General features: G+C 38.4%; 1 protein-coding gene across 1 annotated transcript in view; it reads right to left on the bottom strand.

Moving 5' to 3' along the window:
- PALM2AKAP2 (PALM2 and AKAP2 fusion) overlaps positions 1-27,087 on the bottom strand; it is a 340,815-nt gene that overhangs the window by 220,623 nt on the left and 93,105 nt on the right. Inside the window, exon 2 of the mRNA XM_053702675.1 lies at positions 11,947-12,027. Within this exon, the coding sequence (XP_053558650.1) occupies positions 11,947-12,027 (81 nt within the window). The remainder of the gene's footprint in view (positions 1-11,946; positions 12,028-27,087) is intronic.

Genomic DNA, 27,087 nt, shown 5'->3' with positions numbered 1-27,087 from the left:
AACGTTTTCTATATTTGACTTAAGAATCTCTAGTATACTTTTTTATTAGACAGTCGTGCTGATTTTGCCTAGACTTTTAGAAACTCCGTATTGTGGGGTTTCTACTCCCTTTTCTATGTTGTTGTATATCCATTTTTCTAGGAAGCACCTGTACACCTTTATATTGTTTATTAGAGTGCTACTCGCCTGCTTGTTGTTAGAGCTGATAAATAGCTCCTCCGTTCCCTCCCACTCCAGTCATTCAACCAAAGTTAGGAAGAGAAAGGAAAAGCCAAGGTGCAGAGGTGTCTGAAGTTTACAAAAAAATAACACCCTGTCTTAAAAAGAACAGGGCGGGCCGTGGACTCATCGTGTCTAAAAAGAAACAAATTTATCAGGTAAGCATACATTTTCTTTTCTTTTTAAAGACACGATGAGTCCATGGATTTCATCCTTACTTGTGGGATACAATACCAAAGCTAGAGTACACAGATGATAAGGGAGGGACAAGACAGGGAACCTAAATAGAAGGCACCCCTGCTTGAAGAAGCTCTCTCCCAAAAGCAGCCTTAGCTGAGGCAAAAGTATCAAATTTATAAAACTTAGAAAAAGTGTGAAGAGAAGACCAAGTTGCAGCCTTGAAAATCTGTTCCACACAAGCTTCACTTCTGAATGCCCAAGAGGAAGCAACCGCCCTAGTGGAATGAGCCGTAATTCTTTCAGGAGGCTGCTGTCCAGCAGTCTCATATGCAAAGCGGATAATACTCCTCAACCAAAAAGAAAGAGAGGTAGCCGTAGCTTTCTGACCCTTACGTTTTCCAGAGAAAACTACAAACAGAGAAGAGGACTGACAAAAATCCATAGTTGCTTGTAAATACAATTTCAAAGCACGGACTACATCCAAATTATGCAGAAGCCTTTCGTTCTGAGAAGAAGGATTAGGACACAAGGAAGGAACAATAATCTCCTGATTCATGTTCCTGTCTGAAACCACCTTAGGAAGGAACCCTAGTTTAGTACGTAAAACTACCTTATCCGAATGGAAAATAAGGTAAGGCAAATTGTATTGCAACGCCAAAAGCTCAGACACTCTTCGAGCTGAAGAAATAGCAACAAGAAATAAAACCTTACAAGATAACAACTTAATATCTAAGGAATGCATAGGCTCAAATGGAGCCCCTTGAAGAACCCTAAGGACAAAATTCAAACTCCATGGAGGAGCAATTGGTTTAAACAAAGGTGTGATTCTAACCAAAGCCTGACAAAAGGATTGAACATCTGGAACATCTGCCAGAGGTTTATGTAATAAAATAGATAAGGCAGAGATCTGCCCCTTTAGGGAACTTGCCGCTAAACCCTTCTCCAATCCTTCTTGGAGAAAAGACAAAATTCTGGGAACCTTAACTCTACTCCATGAGTAGCCCTTGGATTCACACCAATAAAGATATTTACACCATATATTATAATAAATCTTTCTAGCTACAAGCTTACGCGCCTGAATTAAGGTCTCTATCTCCAAGCAGTCAGCTTCAGAGAAGCTAGATTTGGGTAAATGAAGGGCCCCTGAATGAGAAGGTCCTTCCTCAATGGCAGTCTCCAAGGTGGTAGGGATGACATGCCCACCAGATAGGCATACCAAATCCTGCGAGGTCACGCAGGAGCAATGAGGATCACTGATGCCTTCTCCTGTTTGAGTCAAGCAATGACCCGAGGAAGAAGCGCAAATGGGGGAAAAAGATATGCTAGGCTGAAGGACCAAGGAACTGCTAGAGCATCTATCAGTGCCGCCTGAGGATCCCTGGACCTTGAACCGTATCTCGGAAGCTTGGCATTCTGATGAGATGCCATGAGATCTAACTCCGGCCAACCCCATTTGAGAATCAGGTTGGAGAATACCTCCGGATGGAGTTCCCACTCTCCCAGATGTAAAGTCTGTCTGCTCAGAAAGTATGCCTCCCAGTTGTCCACCCCTGGGATATGGATCACTGACAGATGGCAAGAATGGACCTCTGCCTACTGGATTATCTTGGCTACCTCTGTAATCGCTAAGGAACTCCTTGTTCCCCCCTGATGTAAGCCACTGTCGTTATGTTGTCCGACTGGAATCTGATGAACTGGGCCGAAGCTAGCTGAGGCCAGACCAGAAGAGCATTGAATATCGCTCTCAGTTCCAGGATGTTTATAGGAAGAACAGACTCTGCCTAAGTCCACACTCCCTGAGCCTTTAGAGGACCCCAAACAGATCCCCACCCTAGAAGGCTGGCATCTGTTGTCACAATCACCCAGGATGGTGTGCGAAAGCATGTTCCCTGAGAAAGATGATCCAGAGACAACCACCATTGAAGTGAATCCCATGTCTCCTGATCCAGGTTTATTTGAGGAGACAAGTCTGCATAATATCCATTCCACAGCCTGAGCATGTTTAACTGCAGAGGTCTGAGGCGAAACTGAGCAAACGGAATGATGTCCATTGCCGCCACCATCAGTCCGATTACTTCCATGCACTGGGCCACTGACAGCCAAGGATTGGACTGAAGGGCTCGACAAGTATCTAGAATCTTTGATTTTCTGACCTCTGTCAGAAAAATCCTCATAGACATAGAATCGATTACAGTTCCCAAGAAAGTCACCCTTGTTCTCAGGATTAAGGAACTCTTTTCCAGATTTACCTTCCACCCATAAATCCTCAGGAATGATAGCACAAAGTCAGTATGGGACCTTGCTTGTTGACAAGATGGCGTCTGGATTAGAATATTGTCCAGATAAGGTGCCACCGCAATGCCCCGCGGTCTTAGAACTGCCAGCAGAGACCCCAGAACCTTTGTGAAAATTCTGGGTGCTGTGGCTAGCCTGAAAGGAAGAGCCAAAAACTGAAAGTGCTTGTCCAGAAAGGCAAACCTCAGGAACTTGTGATGATTTCTGTGGATAGGAACATGTAGTTATGCATCCTTTAAGTCCACTGTCATCATAAATTGACCCTCCTGGATCAATGGAAGAATAGTACGAATAATTTCCATCTTGAAAGAAGGGACTCTGAGAAACTTGTTCAGACTTTTGAGGTCTAAGATAGGTCGGAAGGTTCCCTCCTTCTTGGGAACTACAAACAGATTTGAATAAAAACCCTGCCCGAGTTCCTGTACAGGAATGGGAGTAATCACTCCCAGGGAGGAGAGGTCTCTTACACAATGTAAGAACGCCTCTCTTTTTATCTGGTTTGCAGATAATCTTGAAAGAAGAAATCTTCCTCGAGGAGGAAAATTTTTGAACTCCAGTTCGTATCCCTGGGACATTATTTCTATAGCCCAGGGTTCCTGAACGTCTCCCAAGAACATCACCCAAGCCTGAACGAAGAAAGAAAGTCTGACCCCCACCAGATCCGGTCCCGGATCGGGGGCATACCCTTCATGCTGTTTTGGAGTTAGCAGCAGTCTTCTTGGACTGTTTACCCTTGTTCCAAGACTGGTCAGGTCTCCAAGTAGGCTTGGATTGCGAATAGTTTCCTTCTTGTTTAGAGGAGGAAGAGAAAGAATTTCCCTCAAAATTACGAAAGGAGCAAACATTACTTTGTCGCCCTTTTTGTTTATTTCTCTTATCCTGAGGAAGGAGATGACCCTTACTTCCCGTGATGTCAGAAATAATTTCTTTCAGGCCAGGTCCAAACAAGGTCTATCCTTTATAAGGTATAGCTAGAAGCTAAGACTTGGATGAAACATCCGCAGACCAAGGTTTTAACCATAAAGCCCTGCGGGCTAGAATAGAAAACCCTGAACTTTTAGCTGCTAATTTAGTAATTTGCAAAGAAGCATCCGTAATAAAAGAATTGGCTAACTTTAAAGCCTTAATCCTGTCTTGGATCTCTTCCAAAGAAGTCTCAGACTTAAGAGACTCGGACAGAGCATCAAACCAATAAGCTGCTGCACTAGTGACAGTAGCAATGCACACCGCCGGCTGCAACAGCAGACCCTGGTGAACATAAATCTTTTTAAGAAGACCCTCCAACTTCTTGTCCATGGGGTGTTTAAAAGCACAAGTATCCTCAATAGGAATAGTAGTTCGCTTGGCTAAAGTAGAGATAGCCCCCTCTACATTAGGAACTGATTGCCAAGCTTCCTTGACAGCGTCAGCTATAGGAAACATCTTTCTGAAAATAGGAGATGGAGAGAAGGGAATACCTGGTCTCTCCCTTTCCTTAGAAACAATCTCCGAAGCTCGCCTTCTCAGGAGCGACTACCACTGTGGAATCACAGTCATCTAAGGTGATCAACACCTACCTGAGTAACAGACGGAGGTGTTCTAGTTTAAATCGGAAAGAGACAACCTCTGAATCAGTCAAAGGTAAAGAACTCTCTGAATCTGAAACTTCGCCAGATAGAACCTCTATACCCTCCATCTCAGTTCCTTGGGAGGGTACATCTGAAACTGCCACCATGGCATCAGAAACCCCACTGATAACATGGTTGTCTTTCCTCTTGCGCTTGCCTTGAAACATAGGAAAAGCAGACAACGCATCAGAAATTGTGGAAGACATAACCGCAGCTATGTCTTTTAAAGTAACTCCAGCAGGTGCTAGAGCAGAAGCGCAGGGCACTGCTGGTGGGGGCGCTAATTTTTGGGACGTTAGAGGAGAATGTTGTGGCACAAATTGACCATTATAAGTAGACTCTTGGACAACATCTGCCTGAGAGGAGATTGGCTCAGTAAAAATCGTATCCCTAAAACTTACAGTCCTTTCAATACATGTAGGACAGAAAGGGATTGGTGGTTCCACATTTGCATCCAGACACAAAGCACATGTAACATACTGCACACCCTCTTGGTCCATCCTTCTCACAAATTGTTAAATATTTCACAGAAAAAATAACAAATATTAACAAAATAAATTCTCAAAAAAAAAACGTTACTGTCTCTTTAAAAGCAAACGGTTTTGCTATTTTTTAGAAAAATTTCAGATTTGTCTGGTAGTAAAAAGGACAGAAAAGAAAAAACGATAAATGCACCTCTGCACCTCAACAGCCGGCTAAGGTGCTCCTACCATGCAAATTGACACCAGATCCTGTAACAATCAGTTGCCTCTGAACCGGACTAATTTGTCTCACACAGTCAGCCTCTGAACCGGACTTCCGTGCTAAGAGCACATAGAAAAATACAACATGCCGCTCCAACACCGACAACAACCAGCCCAGCTGAAAGACGCACTAAACTCTCCTGAAAAACCGCACTCAGTGAAGAGGCGCGCAAAACCAGGAAGTCCCGCCCATCGTGGGCGTACCCTTAATATCTCTCTCTGTGAAACCACCGGAGCCATCCATAATAGTAAAAAACACAATCTAACTCCAGCCCCAGGGCCCTGTCTCTGCCAAAAATAAAACTTTCAGCTTAAAAGCCTGAAAAAACGTCCCAACATAAGTAGGTTTTCCTATTAACCCCTCATGCTCCATAGTGTCCTTTGACAAAAATACTGAGACTCCTTGGATCCCAAAAGTACAAGGTAGCACTTACCTTAAACACTGCCTGGCATCAAGGCAGGTCCCAAGCTTGAGAGGTTCTCTCCCTCACATTGGCCTGAGAAAGAAACAAAATGCTGAGTCAGTGAGAACCTCAGGCTGAAGGATATAGGGCAGCACAAATATGGGAGGTGCAGTGAGAATTATGTCCCACAAGTTCCCATCGCTCTAAAGCCACCAAGGCTCTATTACAGAGACTGATATGGACCAAGGCTACACCCTAGAACAAAAGTAGCACTCCCTGGCACCACTTTAAAAATAATAAACTCTTGATTGAAGAATCTATGCTAACACCTAACTTTACCTCTTCCTATCACTAACACAGGCAAAGAGAATGACTGGAGTGGGAGGGAAGGGAGGAGATATTTATCAGCTCTGCTGTGGTGCTCTTTGCCTCCTCCTGCTGACCAGGAGGATGATATCCCACTAGTAAGGATAAAATCCGTGGACTCATCGTGTCTTTAAAAAGAAATATACTTTCCCAAGGATTAGAAGTGCAACAATGCCATGCTCTAATCCCTTGTATTGAATAATATTTGCATTAAACTTTCTACTGGAATTTGAATTCACATCTTTAAATGTTTTTTTTTTATAGTTCTTCTAGTTATCTTTATTTTCCAGATAAATAATTTGTATTCTATTCTTGAACCAAGGAGCCTGCTATTTAATTTACCTGCTTTTCTTGTGATTTTAGTCTAAAGTCCCATTGCCTCAAATAGGTTGGAGGCAATTATTTGTATTGTAGGTCTCTTATCTGCCTACATGCTGCAAAGTGATCTCAGGGCTGCCACTAGAAATTTTGGGGCTCCTGACTCAACCATTGATTAGCCACCCCCCCCCCCTTTGACATAATTTAGCTCCACTTCAACTCTCAATACCAGCGTTGCCTACGGTAGCGGTAAGCTGGAAAAACGTGCTCGTGCACGATTTCCCTATAGGAAACAATCGGGCTGAGCTGGCTGTAAAAAAAACTAACACATGCAAAAAAGCAGCGTTCAGCTCCTAACGCAGCCCCATTGTTTCCTATGGGGAAACACTTTCTAAGTCTACACCCTAACATGAACCCCGAGTCTAAACACCCCTAACCTTACACTTATTAACCCCTAATCTGCCGCCCCCGCTATCGCTGACACCTGCATTTTATTATTAACCCCTAATCTGCCACTCCGGACACCGCCGCAACCTACATTATAGCTATGAACCCCTAATCTGCTGCCCCTAACATCGCCGACACCTATATTATATTTATTACCCCCTAATCTGCCCCCCCCAACGTCGCCGCCACCTACCTACACTTATTAACCCCTAATCTGCCGACCGGACATTGCCGCTACTCTAATAAATGTATTAACCCCTAAACCGCCACACTCCCGCCTCACAAATACTATAATAAATTGTATTAACCCCTAATCTGCCCCCCCCCTAACATCGCCGCCACCTACCTACAATTATTAAGCCCTAATCTGCCGCCCCCAACGTCGCTGCTACTATAATAAAGTTATTAACCCCTAAACCTAAGTCTAACCCTAACCCTAACACCCCCTAACTTAAATATAATTTAAATTAAACTAACTAAATTTAATAACATTAAATAAATTATTCCTATTTAAAACTAAATACTTACCTATAAAATAAACCACAATATAGCTACAATATAACTAATAGTTACATTGTAGCTATTTTAGGATTTATATTTATTTTACAGGCAACTTTGTATTTATTTTAACTAGGTACAATAGCTATTAAATAGTTATTAACTATTTAATAGCTACCTAGTTAAAAAAATTACAAAATTACCTGTAAAATAAATCCTAACCTAAGTTACAAATACACCTAACACTACACTATCATTAAACTAATTAAATAAATTACCTACAATTATCTAAACTAAAATACAATTAAATAAACTAAACTATAATACAAAAACAAACAAACACTAAATTACAGAAAATAAAAAAATATTACAAGAAGTTTAAACTAATTACACCTAATCTAAGCTCCCTAATAAAATAAAAAAGCCCCCCAAAATAATAAAATGCCCTACCCTATCCTAAATTACAAAGTAATCAGCTCTTATACCAGCCCTTAAAAGGGCTTTTTGCGGGGCATTGCCCCAAAGTAATAACCTCTTTTACCTGTAAATAAAAATACAATACCCCCCCAACATTACAACCCACCACCCACATACCCCTACTCTAAAACCCACCCAACCCCCCCTTAAAAAAACCTAACACTAACCCCCTGAAGATCTCCCTACCTTGAGTCGTCTTCACTCAGCTGAGCCAAATTCTTCATCCAAGCGGGCCAGAAGAGGTCCTCCATCCGGTTGAAGTCTTCATCCAAGCGGGGCAGAAGAGGTCTTCCATCTGATTGAAGTCTTCATCCAAGCGGAATCTTCTATCTTCATCCATCCGGAGTGGAGCAGCAGCATCCTGAAGACCTCCGACGCGGAACATCCATCCTGGCCGACGACTTCCCGACGAATGACGGTTCCTTTAAATGTCGTCATCCAAGATGGCGTCCCTCGAATTCCGATTGGCTGATAGGATTCTATCAGCCAATTCAGAATTAAGGTAGGAAAATTCTGATCAGATTGAAGTTCAATCCGATTGGCTGATCCAATTAGCCAATCGGATTGACCTCGCATTCTATTGACATACAAACACACAAAGAGACACCCACAGAAAACACACAAAGACATACATACACAGACACACACCCTCACTGAGACATCGACAGAAAACACACAAAGACATACACACACTCTCACAGAGACACCCTCAGAAAATGCACAGACATACACACACAGAGAGACAACCACATAAAACACACAAAGACATACACACACTCTCACAGAGACACCCACAGAAAATGCGCAGGCATGCACACACCCTCCCTCACAGAGACATCCACAGAAAACACACAAAGACAAACACACCCACCCTCACAGAGGCATTCAGAGAAAATACACAAAGACATACATACACACACCCTCACAGAGACACCCATAGAAAAAGCACAGACATACCCACACACCCTCACAGACATCCACAGAAAATACACAAAGACATACACACCCACCCTCACAGAGAGACCCACAGAAAAAAATACATAAACACTCATAGAGACACAAACAAAAGCACAAAGACATAAACACAGACACCCACAGAAACACTCACAGGAGGTAAAATTTCTGTACATTGCATCGCCTAAATCAACAGTGTGTGACATACATGATAAAAAATTGCAGAAATTAAGAGATCACTTTTTAAAGAATCATATTTGTAAATGTGCAAACAAAAATAATTCTGTGAATTCAAAATTGTACATTAATAATCTGGGTAGATGGCTAGATGAAAAAAAAATACTTTTGAAAGGTTGACCTATGTCTGTTTCCCCCCCCCCATTTTCCCCAACCAAGAGCACCACTTCAAATATGGTGTACAAATGTTCCCATCTGTCAGCTGTACTTATGGATTTTGAAAATGCTGTACTCTATATGGTCTTGGTGGAACTATAAACTGTGGTACTCAGTCTCATACCATTAAATCTGGTTAAATGCAGGATTTAGGCTTGTTTGTATATATTTCAAAATTAAGTCAGCTGTAGTGTAAACTGAACAGTGTTAAATTAACCTGTCTCATTTCAAACACTGAGCAATCTTAGTCTGAGAGAATAACATTTTATGCAGATGTAAAAATCTTACATAAAATGCCTCTTTGCATCTGGAAAGTCCTAGCATAAAGGGCCATAAAAAAAATCATATCTGCCAAAAGGGCACCTACCATTTGTGTATTGAGGAGGAAACATTTCTGCATGGTTTTAAATATAGAATTTCTACAGCATTGTCAAAAAATCATAAATACACTGCTGCATATTGCTAAAAAAATTGTTTTTATGGACCCCTGGCCCCACCATACAACTACTGCCACACTGAAGTTACAATCCGAAATTGCACAAAGAAATAAAAAAACATTTACTAAGTAAGTCCTACCTCCTCTGCAAATGAAAGTGATCAGCCGTCTGACTCAGGCACACACTGTACAAACTGAAGTGCCAAGTCTGTCTCACACTGTGCATAGTGGTTTAGCGCACACTCAGAAATCCTCTCAAATGCTAATGCTTTACTCCTTGTAATAACATTTCCCATGCTCAATTAGCACTCTGCTGTAGTACCCTCTGGTGGCTGCCAAAATTAAAAATTTTTTTTTTTTTAAATAATAGTTGTTCTTGCCTAATGGGGCCCCCTGGGCCTTTGGGCCCCTGACAGGAGTCACCCCTGTCACCCCTTGATGGTGGCCCTGTGATTAGCTCATTAATATATGTTCCTAACTGGCCACATAAAGGTAAGGTAAACAACACTCAAAAGGCTTTTCAAGGAGTGTGTCCCTGGACTGCAAATAAAGGCAAAGTTTGATAAAAAAATAGTTTTAAATGTCTGAAAACATTTATTTAGCTTGTTAATTTTTTGCAATATATTACTTCATTTCTATTGCATAACTATAAAATAAAATATTTTGATGTCCCTTTAAATTTAGAGAATGACAGCTGCTGCGTAAAATGAAGTTATAAGCACATCACAAAATTTTCTTTACAAGCTTCATCCTATCCTTCCAGTTTTCATATTGACATTAGTCAGGCAAACCCCTCTACTGCTATCACAAGTGTTGTCAGTTTACTCAGGTTTGATTAACCCTTTTGAGTCTGGGCTAAAGTGCCTACATCGGAACAACTGTTCCGATGTATACAAATTGAAACCATGCGATCGTGCACACGATCGCGAGATTTCAATTATTGGATCGCGTCTGGGGGGTGTCCCTACAACCTTAGGAACGCCCCCAAGACCACGATCAAGTCCTGACAGCACAGAAGGCTTCAGGACAGCCGTTAGCAATGACGTTCTATTCCATTATAACGGATTTAAAGCCCAGTCTAATTATGACGGAATAGAACGGCATGACGGCTTTAAAAGGTTAAGTCCCCTCAACAACTTGCTTTATTGCTTCTTATAAATAAAGCATCAAGCAATAAAATGGTAACACTAATTTAACATATATTCTAATCCTACACATCAAATTCTCTGTATCTTTCCTTATGAAACAATTTTATTTCATACAATATGGCATTTTCTCAGCTGGTCATAGACCTCAGAGCTTGAAGTTCTCCCTAATGTTGTTTTGTTATAAACACCTACACCTTTATTTCTATAGCTGTTTCCTGTAGGCTGAAAGCTCATGCCCCCTTGTATACATTACACAAGCATAGCTTACTGATGTTTCTAAGCATTCTCTGTAACAACTCACCTTCCTTCTCTTTAATTATGTGTCAACATTTCCTGCAACCCTTTTTTATTTTGCTATAGGACAGGTTGACAGTTAATAAATAAATGTCAGTGATAAATATAGGTGTGGGAACAAGCAAGAACGTAAAAGAGCCAGTGAACAGAACATTAGAATGAGAGCTAATAAAACAGTGAAACAGAGAAACAAATAAGTGAGAGAATAAAATGAGAGAAGAGAGAGAAAAAATAGTGAGTGAGATAAAGAGAGAAAAAGAAAAGATAGTGAAACAAAAAGAGGTGTGACCACAGAAGAACAAGAAACCATATAAAACAGCTAATTGCAGGGACAGGGAACTCAGATCAATACATTATACATAAGATCCAATAAGATGCCCTCTCCTTTGGCTGCCATATGAATCAATCAGGGATGCAGACAAGCACAGTTTTTTTTCTAAGGGTTTATTTATTTTCCAAGCAGTTAACTGACTTCTTATTCCATTGTATATAAAAGGAGAAAACCTTGGCCTACATCTGTTAAGAATTACACACTAGCACTTCAGCAGGCCAGCAGTCATGAGACCACACAAGGGCAGAACATGCCAATAAAGATTGTTGTTAAAACCCTTATAGATAAATATCACATTGTATTATAATATATGTTATTATATTGATAGATAGTGAGACAGACAGACAGATAGACAGACAGACAGATTAGATAGATGATAGATAGATAGATAGATAGATAGATAGATAGATAGATAGACAAATGGGCAGACTGTCAGGCTTTAGAATAGCAAGTAATTCTAATTAACACTTCCTATATTACCTATGTCTCTTATATTATGAGAATTAGGATAATAAAACATGTTTAAAGCGTGTCTTGTCCTTATATGATATCAACCATTTCACCAAATTCTGCATATTCTAAATGTATATTGTCATAATGTAAATAATCCTACAGGATGTTATATTTTTTTTACTGTAAACAATTCATTTGAAGCCAGAGATATATGTGACACAAAACTGGGTTACTATGATAACCTTGAGAATTAATCTATTGGTTAAACTAGTTTATATCACCCTAGACAAAGCACTGGTTAGCCCATATCCCATTAATATATGATGTATGTTATTCAGATATATACAGATCATCTGTGTGAGTTTATTCTGCTTGCATCTTACCTTTAGATGCTGTAGTTGGAGAATTTGGTCCTCAAGCTGATGCCTTTTGTCCTCTATTGCCGTCTGTCTTTTTCTTTTTTCCTAACAACAAATAGACATAATTATAATACATTCACAGTTACTGAACCCTTTTTGCTTGATGCTAGACTGCAAATAAGCATGATGTGCAGCGGTGAGCAAACGGTGAGGTAGAGTGCAAACATATCATCGTCAAGTCTGTCTGCTGCTCACTGACAGAGAAGGGATTTCTGCTGCATGAAGGCTTAGCATAGCTCTTACAGTAGCAATTTAAAGACACATAGCTTTTGCAGAGCTCAACATTTCACATCTACCAAATACCCAGATGGTTAAATCATAAAAACACTGTTTTAATTGCTGAATCACAAGACAAGATTAACTGCATATTAAACACCTAGTCTATTTTTATTTTGCTCTTGTGGAGGTGTAATATGTAAATTTTCATGCCTGGTTGGCTTTCCGTCTTGATATAAGTTATAAGTTATCACAATATATATTTAAAAATACATATATTATCCCATTTATTCTTCATTTATTCTTTTCCTTGTAGAAACTTCCATCTATACTGAAAATATAAATAACAAACATATTCTCTGTAGTAAAGCTATGCAAGCAATAACAGTAATCTCCCAGTGAGGGTAGGAGAAAGAGATACATTTTTATATCTGAATAGCTGGTTGTGCTCATTGATCCTCACAGTCATGTATGTCCTTGAGAACAACAGGTAATGGTTTTAATAAACAAAACCAGCTATTTCAAATATAAAAATAAACACAAAGGAACAATTTCTCATACATTTAATACTCTGGAGTAGGCATAACAAGTTATTTGGAACATATTTAACAATATGGTGTCCCTTTAATAGTACTTACCTAAAAGCCACTATATATATATGTGGAAGAGATCTTGGCGTGGTACCTGGGCTTGTCCCATTTGGCTAAATGAGGTAACTAACTCTTCCGGTTTTGCTTTTTAATCCTAGCTGAGAGCTTGTGAGTGAGTACTGGACTTTATGTGTGTTGTATTGTATTGTCTGATTTTACAATTCTCCCTAAGGACTTGCACCCTGACAGGCCCAGGTTAACTGCCTGTGACACTGTAAATAGGGGAGCTTTATGTGAGTGCGATAGCAACCAAAGCTGGGCCTGTTTATGAGTCATGGGATGTGTACCCGGTCCAGTCTGGATGTGCATTCCTTTCTCCTGATTTATATATATATATATATATATATATATATATATATATATATATATATATATATATATGCTTTTTTGGTTCAGAACTGGACAGCACTTTTTATTGTTGGATGAATTTATCCACCAATTAGCAAGGACAACCCAGGTTGTACACCAAAAATGGGCCGGCATTCAAGAGAATGAAAAAAATTGATAATAGGAGTAAATTAGAAAGTTGACAAAGGGGTTTTTTGGTTACGCACACCACAAAAGGACTGTTTAATCTTAACACACATATTGTGGGAGTGCTACCAAAGTGACCAAAATAATTACAAAACAACAAAAAATATTGGTGCACATCCAACCACTTAAGTCCACTCTTTCATGGCATATTTGTATATGCTTCTGTCTGCCAAATATACTTACATAGCTTCTAATAAGATTGGGATAAACATCTCGCAATAATATGAGTCTGACTTGGGACACCTTGTAAGTGGTAGACTGGCTTAGCAGAATATGATCATATTGTGTGACTAAGATCCCATTTCATTTAAAGGCATTTTTTAAAGCAAAACATTTTTTTGCAGCATAAATATAAGTCAATATTATTGCAAGATGTTAATCTCAATTATATTTGAACTATGTAAGTATATTTAGCAGATAGAAATATATTTGTTTTTGCAGCACAAATATAAGCTCATATTATTGCGAGATGTTTATCCCAATCTTATTAGAAGCTATGTAAGTATATTTGGCAGACAGAAGCATATACAAATATGCCATGAAAGAGTGGACTTAAGTGGTTGGATGTGCACCAATATTTTTTGTTGTTTTGTAATTATTTTGGTCACTTTGGTAGCACTCCCACAATATGTGTGTTAAGATTAAACAGTCCTTTTGTGGTGTGCGTAACCAAAAAAAACCTTTGTCGTATTTCTTAAATAGGGAGCTGACCAAATCCCTCCCCTTTGGTTACTGCACGCCACCTAGCCCAGGTGTGTTCCTGATAAATATACTCAATAAGCTAGAAAGCTTCACACAGTGTAGACATGACTTGCTGCAGTGTGGAAACTGGTTAGTATAGGACCAGTCTGACTTGGGACACCTTGTAAGTGGTAGACTGGCTTAGCAGAATATGATCATATTGTGTGACTAAGATCCCATTTCATTTAAAGGCATTTTTTAAAGCAAAAAAATTTTTTGCAGCATAAATATAAGTCAATATTATTGCAAGATGTTAATCTCAATTATATTTGAACTATGTAAGTATATTTAGCAGATAGAAATATATTTGTTTTTGCAGCACAAATATAAGCTCATATTATTGCGAGATGTTTATCCCAATCTTATTAGAAGCTATGTAAGTATATTTGGCAGACAGAAGCATATACAAATATGCCATGAAAGAGTGGACTTAAGAAATTAGAAAGTTGTTTAAAATTTCATGCTCTATCTGAATCACACAAGAAAAAATTTGGGTTCAGTGTCCCTTTAAGGAAAACAGAATTTATGCTTACCTGATAAATTTCTTTCTTTTGCGATGTACCGAGTCCACGGATTCATCTTAACTTGTGGGATATTGTCCTTCCTGACAGGAAGTAGCAAAGAGAGCACCACAGCAGAGCTGTCTATATAGCTCCCCCCTTAACTCCACCCCCCAGTCATTCGACCGAAGGCCAAGGAAGAAAAGGATAAACTATAAGGTGCAGAGGTGACTGAAGTTTACATAAAAAATACTATCTGTCTTGAATAGACAGGGCGGGCCGTGGACTTGGTACATCGTAAAAGAAAGAAATTTACCAGGTAAGCATAAATTCTGTTTTCTTTTGCAAGATGTACCGAGTCCACGGATTCATCCTAACTTGTGGGATACCAATACCAAAGCTTTAGGACACAGATGAAGGGAGGGACAAGACAGGAACCTAAACAGAAGGCACCACTGCTTGCAAAACCTTTCTCCCAAAAATAGCCTCCGAAGAAGCAAAAGTATCAAATTTGGAAAATTTGGAAAAGGTATGAAGCAAAGACCAAGTCGCAGCCTTACAAATCTGTTCAACAGAAGCATCATTTTTAAAAGCCCATGTGGAAGCCACCACTCTAGTGGAGTGAGCTGTAATTCTTTCAGGAGGCTGCTGTCCAGCAGTCTCATAAGCCAAACGGATGATGCTTTTCAGCCAAAAGGAAAGAGAGGTAGCCGTAGCCTTTTGACCTCTACGCTTTCCAGCATAGACAACAAACAAAAAAGATGATTGGCGAAAATCTTTGGTTGCCTGCAAATAAAACTTCAAGGCACGAACCACGTCCAAGTTGTGCAACAGACGGTCCTTCTTAGAAGAAGGATTAGGACACAGAGAAGGAACAACAATTTCCTGATTGATATTCCTGTTAGAAACAACCTTAGGGAGGAACCCAGGTTTGGTACGTAAAACCACCTTATCAGCATGGAAAACAAGATAAGGCGAGTCACATTGTAATGCAGATAGTTCAGAAACTCTTCGAGCTGAAGAGATAGCAACTAGAAACAGAACTTTCCAAGATAGAAGCTTAATATCTATGGAATGCATGGGTTCAAACGGAACCCCCTGAAGAACTTTAAGAACTAAATTGAAACTCCATGGCGGAGCAACAGGTTTAAACACAGGCTTAATTCTAACTAAAGCCTGACAAAAAGCCCGAACGTCTGGGACATCTGCCAGACGCTTGTGCAACAGAATAGACAAAGCAGATATCTGTCCCTTTAAGGAACTAGCAGACAATCCTTTCTCCAATCCTTCTTGGAGAAAAGACAAAATCCTAGGAATCCTGATCTCACTCCATGAGTAGCCTTTGGATTCACACCAAAAAAGATATTTACGCCATATCTTATTATAGATCTTCCTGGTGACAGACTTTCAAACCTGAATCAAGGTATCTATGACCGACTCAGAGAAACCCCGCTTTGATAAAATCAAGCGTTCAATCTCCAAGCAGTCAGTTGCAGAGAAATTAGATTTGGATGCTTGAATGGACCTTGAAGCAAAAGGTCCCGTCTCAGTGGAGTCCATGGTGACAGAGATGACATGTCCACCAGGTCTGCATACCAAGTCCTGCGTGGCCACGCAGGTGCTATCAAAATCACTAAAGCTCTCTCCTGTTTGATTCTGGCAATCAAACACGGAAGGAGAGGGAATGGTGGAAACACATAAGCCAGGTTGAACGACCAGGGTACTGCTAGAGCATCTATCAGTACTGCCTGAGGATCCCTTGACCTGGATCCGTAATGAGGAAGTTTGGCGTTCTGACGAGACGCCATCAGATCCAATTTTGGTGTGCCCCATAGCTGAACCAGTTGAGCAAACACCTCCGGATGGAGCTCCCACTCCCCCGGATGAAAAGTCTGACGACTTAGAAAATCTGCCTCCCAGTTCTTCACCCCTGGGATATAGATCGCTGAAAGATGGCAAGAGTGAGTCTCTGCTCATTGGATTATCCTGGAAACTTCTATCATTGCCAAGGAACTCCTGGTTCCCCCCTGATGATTATTTCATGAAAAAACACAATTTGCAAAAATGGTACTGTACCGTTAAGAGAAAAAAAGGCATACACAAACTGCAAAACAGGTTAAAATTGCTTCAAAAATTCCGAAATTTTAACAGTGTACCCACTAAGCTTTAGAAGGATTGCACCACAAGTAAAAAAGCAATAGACCCCAAAATGAAAAAAAACGGATTGATAATTGTCTAAAACCGGTTAAAACACCCTAAAGCTTCAATTAGTACCTCAGAAGACTATCAGGACCTCAGGAGAAGTTGCTTGCTGCTTGTAAATGTAGGCCCCGCCCACCTCACTCACACTACACAAAGCTAACAAACCCTGCCTGAAAGCCATGTGGGTTATAAACAGCCCCAAAGAACCCTCAAGCAAATGTCTCATAAAACAGAAAACATTAATCCCAAACACAAAAACGTTTGCCCACAAAAAATTAACCCTTTATGCAAGCTAGTAAAAACCTCTGATAACACTAGAATTACTTCCCTTCCCCTAATGGGGACACTGTCAGCCTTTCTGAGTTAACACAGTCTCTGCAGAAAATATGACTGAACATACCTCATTGCTGTATAGCATGAAACCGTTCCTCACACTGAAGTTTTCCTGTACTCCTCAGCTTCTGTGGGAACAGCAGTGGACCTTAGTTACAAATGCTAAGATCATCATCCTCCAGGCAGAAATCTTCATCTATGTCCTGCCTGAGAGTAAATAGTACAACACCGGTACCATTTAAAAATAACAAACACTTGATTGAAGATAAAATGAAACTAACAGTTTAACACCTCTTCTCTTTACCCTTCCTGCTTAGAGCCAGCAAAGAGAATGACTGGGGGGTGGAGTTAAGGGGGGAGCTATATAGACAGCTCTGCTGTGATGCTCTCTTTGCTACTTCCTGTCAGGAAGGACAATATCCCTCAAGTTAGGATGAATCCGTGGACTCGGTACATCTTGCAAAAGAAATATTGTTTGACAATTTTACCAATATTTAGACCTTGAATAATGACCTTGAATAGTTATTGATTGATAGGGTTTTATATAGTGAACTTACACACATTTTATACAGCCTTTTGAAATAGCCTAAAGCAATGCAGACTGCAATAATACTTTGTTGCTGCTTTTTAAAAATTGTATTTTAATTTGGATTTATATTGGAATAAAAGGCTGATTATTTGTATTAATCATCGACTGGATGTTTTCTGTTCCTTGATAGACAGGAATGAAAACCCTTTGAGAAAGCTGAGTTCCTCTGCGAAACATGTCAGGGGAGGTTGGGAGATAATGGGCTCCTGATATCTTTGTTTTTTAAATAGCAGGAAAGTAACTCAAAATTCACGAATAATAGTGAATATAATTCAGTTGATAGTCTGCTCTTATAATTTGTCTTAGAGTAACTTAGAATGAATTCAATAATTTTAGTGGTAACAGACAAACAATTGATACTAGTGAGAACGAGTTAGACAGGCAGGAGTAATATTGTTACCAAAAGACCGTTAATTTGTTGCTTAACGGATGAGCCCACACGCAATCAGGGCTCATGCCGTTCAACTTATAACCTGACAGTTGTTTACACAAATTCTTTTACTGAAGTTATCAGTCTATCTACTGTGGAGAGATTAATATTAGTACAGCAAACACTCAACTTCAAGAGACACATAGTATATGTCTCAGTTATATACGATATGTTCTGAATCACTTTATTTAATTGAGTGTTTGTGTTTAAAGGGACACTGAACCCAAATTTTTTCTTTTGTGATTCAGATAGAGCATGCAATTTTAAGCAACTTTCTAGTTTACTCCTATTATCAATTTTTCTTCGTTCTCTTGCTATTTTTATTTGAAAAAGAAGGCATCTAAGATTTTGTTTCTTGGTTCAGACCTCTGGACAGCACTTTTTTATTGGTGGATAAATTTATTCACCAATCAGCAAGGACAACCCAGGTTGTTCACCAAAAATGGGCCGGCATCTAAACTTACATTCTTGCATTTCAAATAAAGATACCAAGAGAATAAAGAAAATTTGATAATAGGAGTAAATTAGAAAGTTGCTTAAAATGTAATGCTCTATCTAAATCACAAAAGAAAAAAAAAATGGGTTCAGTGTCCCTTTAACTCTCTGAACTCATTCTGCTTTTTATACAATTGAACTATTTAAGTAAATGTTCTTATTTGGGGGATATATGTTGCAACTGACTCAATTCAAGTATATTATGTAAATAAATAGTGCAATCTTGAGAGCAGTAAACCCAGTAATTACACGGTGTGGGCTATTCAGTGTAATTTAACCCTTATCAACTAGTAAGGGAAATTATAGGTACTGGACAAATTCCTGATATATATACAATATACTAAACGCGAAATTAGCTAAGACTGATTTAACAAAGGTATACTAATACCATTAGGTCAATGCTAAGGTATACACTACACTTATTTAGTATCAACAGTATATACAATGTATTCTGGTTATTTGTCCAGTTAACATCTGTATTTATTTATTTTTCTGGGGATATTGCTGGCACTGTCTAACTAAATACCACACAGTATTTACTAATTTCTACTAGGACTCTAGGATATCCATTTCTAAGCTAACAAGTGAAATATATTATTAGCCAGTCTGATGCAGACTATTAATGTTCATGATTCATATACTATACAGGAATAGGAACAGAGTCCAGTAGATTATTCAGTAGTAAACTATTCCTCTCAACAATATAAGTATTTACATTAAAAAATATATTTTAAGCAGATAAGACATTTCAAGTTGTTACAGTACATGGTATACCACAATATACCATAATCATTTCCTTAAAAATTTTTTGATAACTGATAACTTAGTATTTATTCATTGATGATAATTTCCTGTGTCTCAACAACGAATATATTGTCATTTAATCTGGGATTAATGAACCATTAGTTGATCCAGGATCTATACTATCCAGACGTATAACTTCTTTGAGTACATAGTACATAACAGTCAGGAATCTCATTCTTAGTAACCTTCCTGCAGCTCTAATATTGAGTTAAAACCATTCCTGTGTTTTTAATTGTATTGTCCTTCCATTTTTCAAAGTCCTAATAAAAGTTATATTTTAATATTTATCCAGTGCATTTGTCGCCTGCAACTCTATCTACCATTATATTATTCAGGGAATTAGAGTGCTATCTATGTGTACAACTATGGAGAGTCATACCTCCTTTTGTTTTTCTATAGACAGGAATGAAGTCTGAAGTCTCCGCTTGTGAGTTTACATCACTATTGAAGAAAAATGTATCAAATAGCATTTGCAGTTTTTGCAGCTCTGCAGTGCAGTCAAGTATTAGCATAGCAATATTGCAAAAACTGCTTCTTTATCCCCCCCCCCCCCTAGAATCGCAAGTTCAACCACCCAGACACTCTCTCATTTGGGATAATTCTCGTGTAATTGCTAATGCATGAGCAGGGGACGACAATGCACAAGAGTGATACTGCATTGCAAGTGGTGATAGCAGCTGTCTACTCAAGACCTTGTCCACCTATAATCGTGATACATTTCCCTTTTGGTGTTGAGTACAATACAATCTGTATCTTTCAGCTGGTCCTGTAATACTCTATGTGGTGCCCCCTTTGCATTTTCTGATGAGCTTTGTCATGGAAGTTGCCCCTGTGACACTTTCAGTGGGTCATAATTAGATAACAAGATGGTCTAGTTCTTATTCTTGCTCCTTTTATCACTGGGATTGGAAATATGCATGTGTTTTGATTTTCCAGTTTGTGGGTATAATGTACCCCTCATTTATCCATATTTTGATTCTTTTTTTGATCAACACTGGATTGTATAAGATATTTAAGAATGTTATTATTTTCTTATCATTAAAACTGTCATTAAGTCATTTTCAGAATACATAAATTAAAGTTTTCTTTTCTTCAGAACATTTTACTGTATGTGACATCATTTAAATGTAATGATGTCTGGTGTTTTTCTACCATTTTCATATTGACTAAAACCAATGCTCTGTCTTGTCCTTTCAACTAACTTATAAAGCAGTGAAATTTGTCATTTACAGTAGAATAAAAAATGTAAACAATTTAAAAATAATCTTTTACTTTACTGAAGTGACATGAAACCTGTTTTTTTTTACGTTCATGATTGAGATAGAGCATACTATTTTGAACAACTTTGCAATTTACTTATATTATCAAATTTGCTTAATTCTCTTAGTATCCTTTATTGAAGGAGCAGCAATGCACTACTGGCACCTTGCTGAAAACATTGTGTAACCCAAAGACAAGATATATATATATATATATATGCAGAAATCAATCAGCAGCTAGCTCCCAGTAGTATATTGCTGTTCCTGGGTAAACATAGGCATACTTTTCAACAAAGGATACCAAGAGAATAAAGCCAATTAGATGACAGAAGTGCTCTATCTGAATCATAAAAGTAACATTTTGACGTTACTGTTCCTTTAAGACACAAATGTAAAAGAGTTGCAGTGATCGCCTGTTGTAAATACAAATTAAATGATCTATATTGGTAGATCTGCTGATTTTTTGATAAATCACCCTGTTAAATGTTATAGATAAGACAAATTCTAAATTATTTCTGAATAATGGTATAAACCTATAGCACAGTAAGCGCTGTTATATAAATTATTTATGTGCATAATACATAATGCAGGTTTTTCATGGCTGACATTATTATAAGAAATAGAAATATTTAAAATATTGTTTGACTATACATTTGTATCATTAAATCATTGCTTCCTTATTTCCTACAGTACTACCTTTAATTTAAATCTAGTTTACTTACACTAAAGTGGTGCTGTGTTTGGGTGCGTGCTCTGCGTGCACGCATTAATAATAAATGATGACAATAACATCATAAAATGCAAATACTCACTCTTTATACAGAGGTTCTGAACACAATGCTTGTACAAAATCTCAAGACACTAATCAAAGCTGCTAGTGATTACTGCTAAAACTTGGCTTATACCCAAGGTGAGCCTGCTTAAAATAGCCTACAGGCAAGAACAGAACACTGGTGATGATTTCCTGAAGCAAATATTAGATTGATGATACCTTTAATAAGTCCAAACCACTGGCTAAACTCTGGATGCATTGTTTTCTGTAATTCTTTGCAGTGTTAGATTTGTATTGATCACAATTTGTTGAGCCCCAGGTGTAAGACAATAAGTATTAATACAGCACTGAATGCCCGAAGTCTCACTCCGTGCGGATGCCATAATAGTCCCTGTGCGCATTCACCTAGGCGTGTTTGTAATGTTGCTTCATGTAAGGTGCCAATGTGCCCCCTGGCATGCTGCCCAGACACAAGGCATTCAGGGTGAACACCATGAACACCATAAAAGGGAATGTCAGCAATATTGCACTTTGCAATTGGTTTCTGCTTATTGTTAAAGGGACATGAAACTCAATATTTTATTTCATGATTCAGATAGCGAATACAATTTTAAATAACTTTCCAATTTACTTTTATTACCTAATTTGCTTTTTTTTCTTGGTATCCTTTGTTGAAGAAGCAGCAATGCATTACTGGGAGCTAGCTAAATGCATAAGGTGAGCCAATAACATGAGACAGACATGTGCAGTCACTAATCAGCAGCTCCTGCTCCTACCTAAGTATGCTTTTTAACACAGGATACCAAGAGAAACAAATTAGATAATAGAAGTAAACTGAAAAGTTGTTTAAAATCACTTGCTCTATCTGAATTATGAAAGAAAAAAATTGGGTTTCATTTCCCTTTAATGCTGGACCTGCTACCTTTGTGATATTCTTGCCACCTGGGTTGTACTTCCAGAACAAGCCACCTTACTTTGGTACCTGCTGAGCTTGATACATGTATATAGTACCTGCCGAGCTTGATACATGTATATAGTACCTGCTGAGCTTGATACATGTATATAGTACCTGCTTAGCTTGATACATGTATATAGTACCTGCTGAGCTTGATACATGTATATAGTACCTGCTGAGCTTGATACATGTATATAGTACCTGCTGAGCTTGATACATGTATATAGTACCTGCTGAGCTTGATATATGTATATAGTATCTGCTGAGCTTGGTACATGTATATAGTACCTGCTGAGCTTGATACATGAATATAGTACCTGCTGAGCTTGATACATGTATAAAGTAACTGCTAAGCTTGATACATGTATATAGTACCTGCTGAGCTTGATACATGTATATAGTTCCTGCCGAGCTTGATACATGTATATAGTACCTGCCGAGCTTGATACATGTATATAGTACCTGCTTAGCTTGATACATGTATATAGTACCTGCCGAGCTTGATACATGTATATAGTACCTGCTGAGCTTGATACATGTATATAGTACCTGCTTAGCTTGATACATGTATATAGTACCTGCTGAGCTTGATTCATGTATATAGTACCTGCTGAGCTTGATACATGAATATAGTACCTGCTGAGCTTGATACATGTATATAGTACCTGCTGAGCTTGATATATGTATATAGTATCTGCTGAGCTTGGTACATGTATATAGTACCTGCTGTGCCTGATACATGTATATAGTACTATATAAGATGTAGTAGTAATTAGCAGGAATGCACATTTAGATCCTTCTATAGGATCTGAATGTGTAAGTAGGCCAAAAAAAGTTTGGCTTTTTTCGGAGCTGGATTGATTGTTGCGCAACATCACCATGTTAAGATCTGTGCAAAGCCAGATTTTTAACGTTGTGATGTTGCACAAGAATCATTCCGGTTTCAAATGCACATGTCTATTAGCAGGCTGGGTAAAGGTTAGTGCCAAGATACAGTTTGAGGGACAGTCTTTATTACAGAAGAAACATTTAGTGGTAGGGTAGTTTATTTTTTAGGTTTCTCTTTAAATGTAATTAACTCTTTTAGTGCCTGTATATCTAAACATGTAATGGTTAAAAATTGTGACTGCAAATCAATCTAAGTATCTCTTAGTATAGCTATATCTATCTATCTGTCAATCTCTTTCTATCTCAGTGGCATATTTAGGTTTTGTGCTGCCCTAGGCACTAAAAATTCTGCTGCCCCCTCAACCCCCACTACACCAGGTTTTAGGCCTTTTTTTGGTCATAATATTCTTTAGTCAGGCCCAAAAACAGATTTCTTGAAACAATACTTCCCCAGACACAACACTAAGTGCTGAAATCCAAAAAAACTAAAGGCAATAGCTAAATAAATGAATGGATGAGGTCCTACACTGAGGGAGGGAGCACTCAGAGGACTAGTCACACAGTTTCATGAGACAGTGCCGACTGTGCTTACCGAACTTCCCACGTTTTTTCCCTATGGCTGCTCAATCTTTACCAGATGGCTAGCCCTAGTTAAGTCTCCTACTCCTCCCAACAGACACTCAAAAAGTGCTGTCCCCCCAAATATGCCACCCTAGGCAAGTGCCTCATTTGCCTAGGCCAAAATACAACTCAGATCTATCTATCTGTCTGTCTGTATGTCTGTCTGTCTCTTTGTCTACATACATACACATACATATCTACATACATACATACAGAAGACTGTAAGACTAGTCTACTAGTCCCAGACTTGTAAGAGAAACAAATAGGTATAGTCATTTTTTTTCTCCTTGATTGCTAAACTGTGGTTATTTATATATATTTATTTATATGTATATATATATATATATATATATATATATATATACATACAGTTGTGCTCATAAGTTTAAATACCCTGGCAGAATTTATGATTTCTTGGCCATTTTTCAGACAATATGAATAATATGATAACACAGAAAATTTTCTTTCACTCATGGTTAGTGTTTGGCTGAAGCCATTTATTATCAATCAACTATGTTTACTCTTTTTAAATCATAATGACAACAGGAACTACCCAAATTACCCTGATCAAAAGTTTACATACCCTGGTTATTTTGACCTGATAACATGCACACAAGTTGACACAAAGAGGTTTAAATGGCTATTAAAGGTAACCATCCTCACCTGTGATCTGTTTTATTGTAATTAGTGTGTGTGTATAAAAGGTCAATGAGTTTCTGGACTCCTGACAGAGCCTTGCATCTTTCATGCAGTGCTGCACTGACGATTCTGGAGTCATGGGGAAAGCAAAAGAATTGTCAAAGGATCTGTGGGAAAAGGTAGTTGAACTGTATAAAACAGGAAAGGGATATAAAAAGATATCCAAGGAATTGAGAATGCAAATCAGCAGTGTTCAAACTCTAATAAAGAAGTGGAAAAAGAGGGGTTCTGTTGAAACCAAACCATGGTCAGGTAGACCAACTAAAATTTCAGCCACAGCTGCCAGGAAAATTGTTTCAAGATGCACAATAAGGAGGCACTTGAAGAAAGATGGGCTGCATGGTTGAGTCGCCAGAAGAAAGCCATTACTACGCAAATGCCACATAGTATCCCACTTACAATATGCCAAACAGCACAGAGACAAGCCTCAAACCTTCTTGCACAAAGTCATTTGGAGTGATGAGACCAATATGTAGCTTTTTAGCCATAACCATAAACGCTACATTTGGAGAGGAGTCAACAAGGCCTATGATGAAAGGTACACCATTCCTACTGTGAAACACGGAGGTGGATCGCTGATGTTTTGGGGATGTGTGAGCTACAAAGGCACAGGAAATTTGGTTAGAATTGATGGCAAGATGAATGTAGCATGTTATCAAACAGAACGCCTCATTTTCCACTTCTTGATTAGAGTTTGAACACTGCTGATTTCCATTCTCAATTCGTTGAATATCTTTTTATATCCCTTTCCTGTTTTTATACAGTTCAACTACCTTTTTCCCACAGATCCTTTGACAATTATTTTTCTTTCTCCATGACTCAGAATCCAGAAACGTCAGTGCAGCAATGGATGAAAGATGCAAGGGTCTGTCAGCAGTCCAGAAACTCATTGACCTTTTATACACACACACTAATTACAAGCAAACAGATCACAGGTGAGGATGGTTACCTTTAATAGACATTCAAACCCATTTGTGTCAACTTGTGTGCATGTTATCAGGTCAAAATAACCAGGGTATGTAAAGTTATGATCAGGGTCATTTGGGTAGTTTCTGTTGTCATTATGATTTAAAAAGAGTAAACACAGTTGATTGATAATAAAGGGCTTCAGCCAAACACTAACCATGAGTGAAAGAATAGTTTTTGTGTTATCATTCATTATGTCTGAAAAATGGCCAAGAAATTATAAATTCTGCCAGGGTATGTAAACTTATGAGCACAACTGTGTGTATATATATATATATATATATATATATATATATATATATATATATATATATTAATAGCAAAGCAGTTGCAGACAGTGATTAATTACTGAGTTTGTTGTTGGAAAGCTTTCTTTCTTTTTCAATTCCTACTCTAGGATTTTGCAATAAAAAAAAGAAAATGACGTACAAGCATAACTTAAGTTAACCTAGCCAGAAACAACACTATAAATTGTGCTTATTTTGCACTCCATCAGGACTGCTGCCTTGCCATACTTAATTTTCCAAAACTAGCCAAAATAGTTGTCTGGGTTTTGTTACGTTTCCATGGAAGTGATAGCATTGACCATATGATTGATACTAGTTTGTAATTTACATTTTGTTTTGTATTTCTATTATGGAGAAAGCTTAAAATCTGAGAACAAAACGTTGAAGCTAAAATGAATTACTATGAAATATTGTTTTAGCATTGTTTTTGACACTATACAATTATACTAACTAGATTTTCTAATATAATTCTAAGTAATATATATATATATATATATATATATATATATATATATATATATATATATATATATAGTCCAAAAACTAGAAGCAAGTACATAGTCACACTATAGTCTTTAATTCTAAACACAAAGAAGTAAAAAAAAAATTAGAAAGGGTATTCACACACAAAATAATCAATCTTTTGATATTAATATTGATTGTTTAACAGGACATGAAAGTGCAAACAGAAAATGCTCTAATGTTTTATAGTTGCACAAACATTTTCATATGACTATGGGCCTGATGTTCAAAGGATCGTCAGATCCTCAATATATGTTCATTTCAGCATCACCAGTCTCAAAATCTGTCTGCTGGCGAAACCAGGCACCGCTCATCATCTGCGCAATACCATCACAATAGTGAAGCATGGTGGTGGAAGTAGCATCATGCTGTTCAGGTGTTTTTCAGCGGGAGGAAATGAGGGACTGTTCAGGGTTGAGAAAAAGCTGACGCAGCAAAATACCCAGATATCAATAATGAAAATGTCATCTAGAGAGCTCACGACCTCAGACTGGCCACAAAGGTTCACCTTCCAAGAGGACAATGACCGTAAGCACACAGCCAAGACAATGTAAGAGTGGCTTAGGGACAAATCCGTGAATGTCCTTGAGTGGCCCAGCCAGAACCCAGACTTGAACCCAATCGAACATCTCTGGAGAGACC

The sequence above is a fragment of the Bombina bombina genome, chromosome 2 (genome assembly GCF_027579735.1).
Source record: "Bombina bombina isolate aBomBom1 chromosome 2, aBomBom1.pri, whole genome shotgun sequence".
NCBI lineage: Eukaryota > Metazoa > Chordata > Amphibia > Anura > Bombinatoridae > Bombina > Bombina bombina.
Note: the sequence above shows the minus strand (reverse complement) of the source record. Positions and strands in the feature narration are given on the sequence as shown.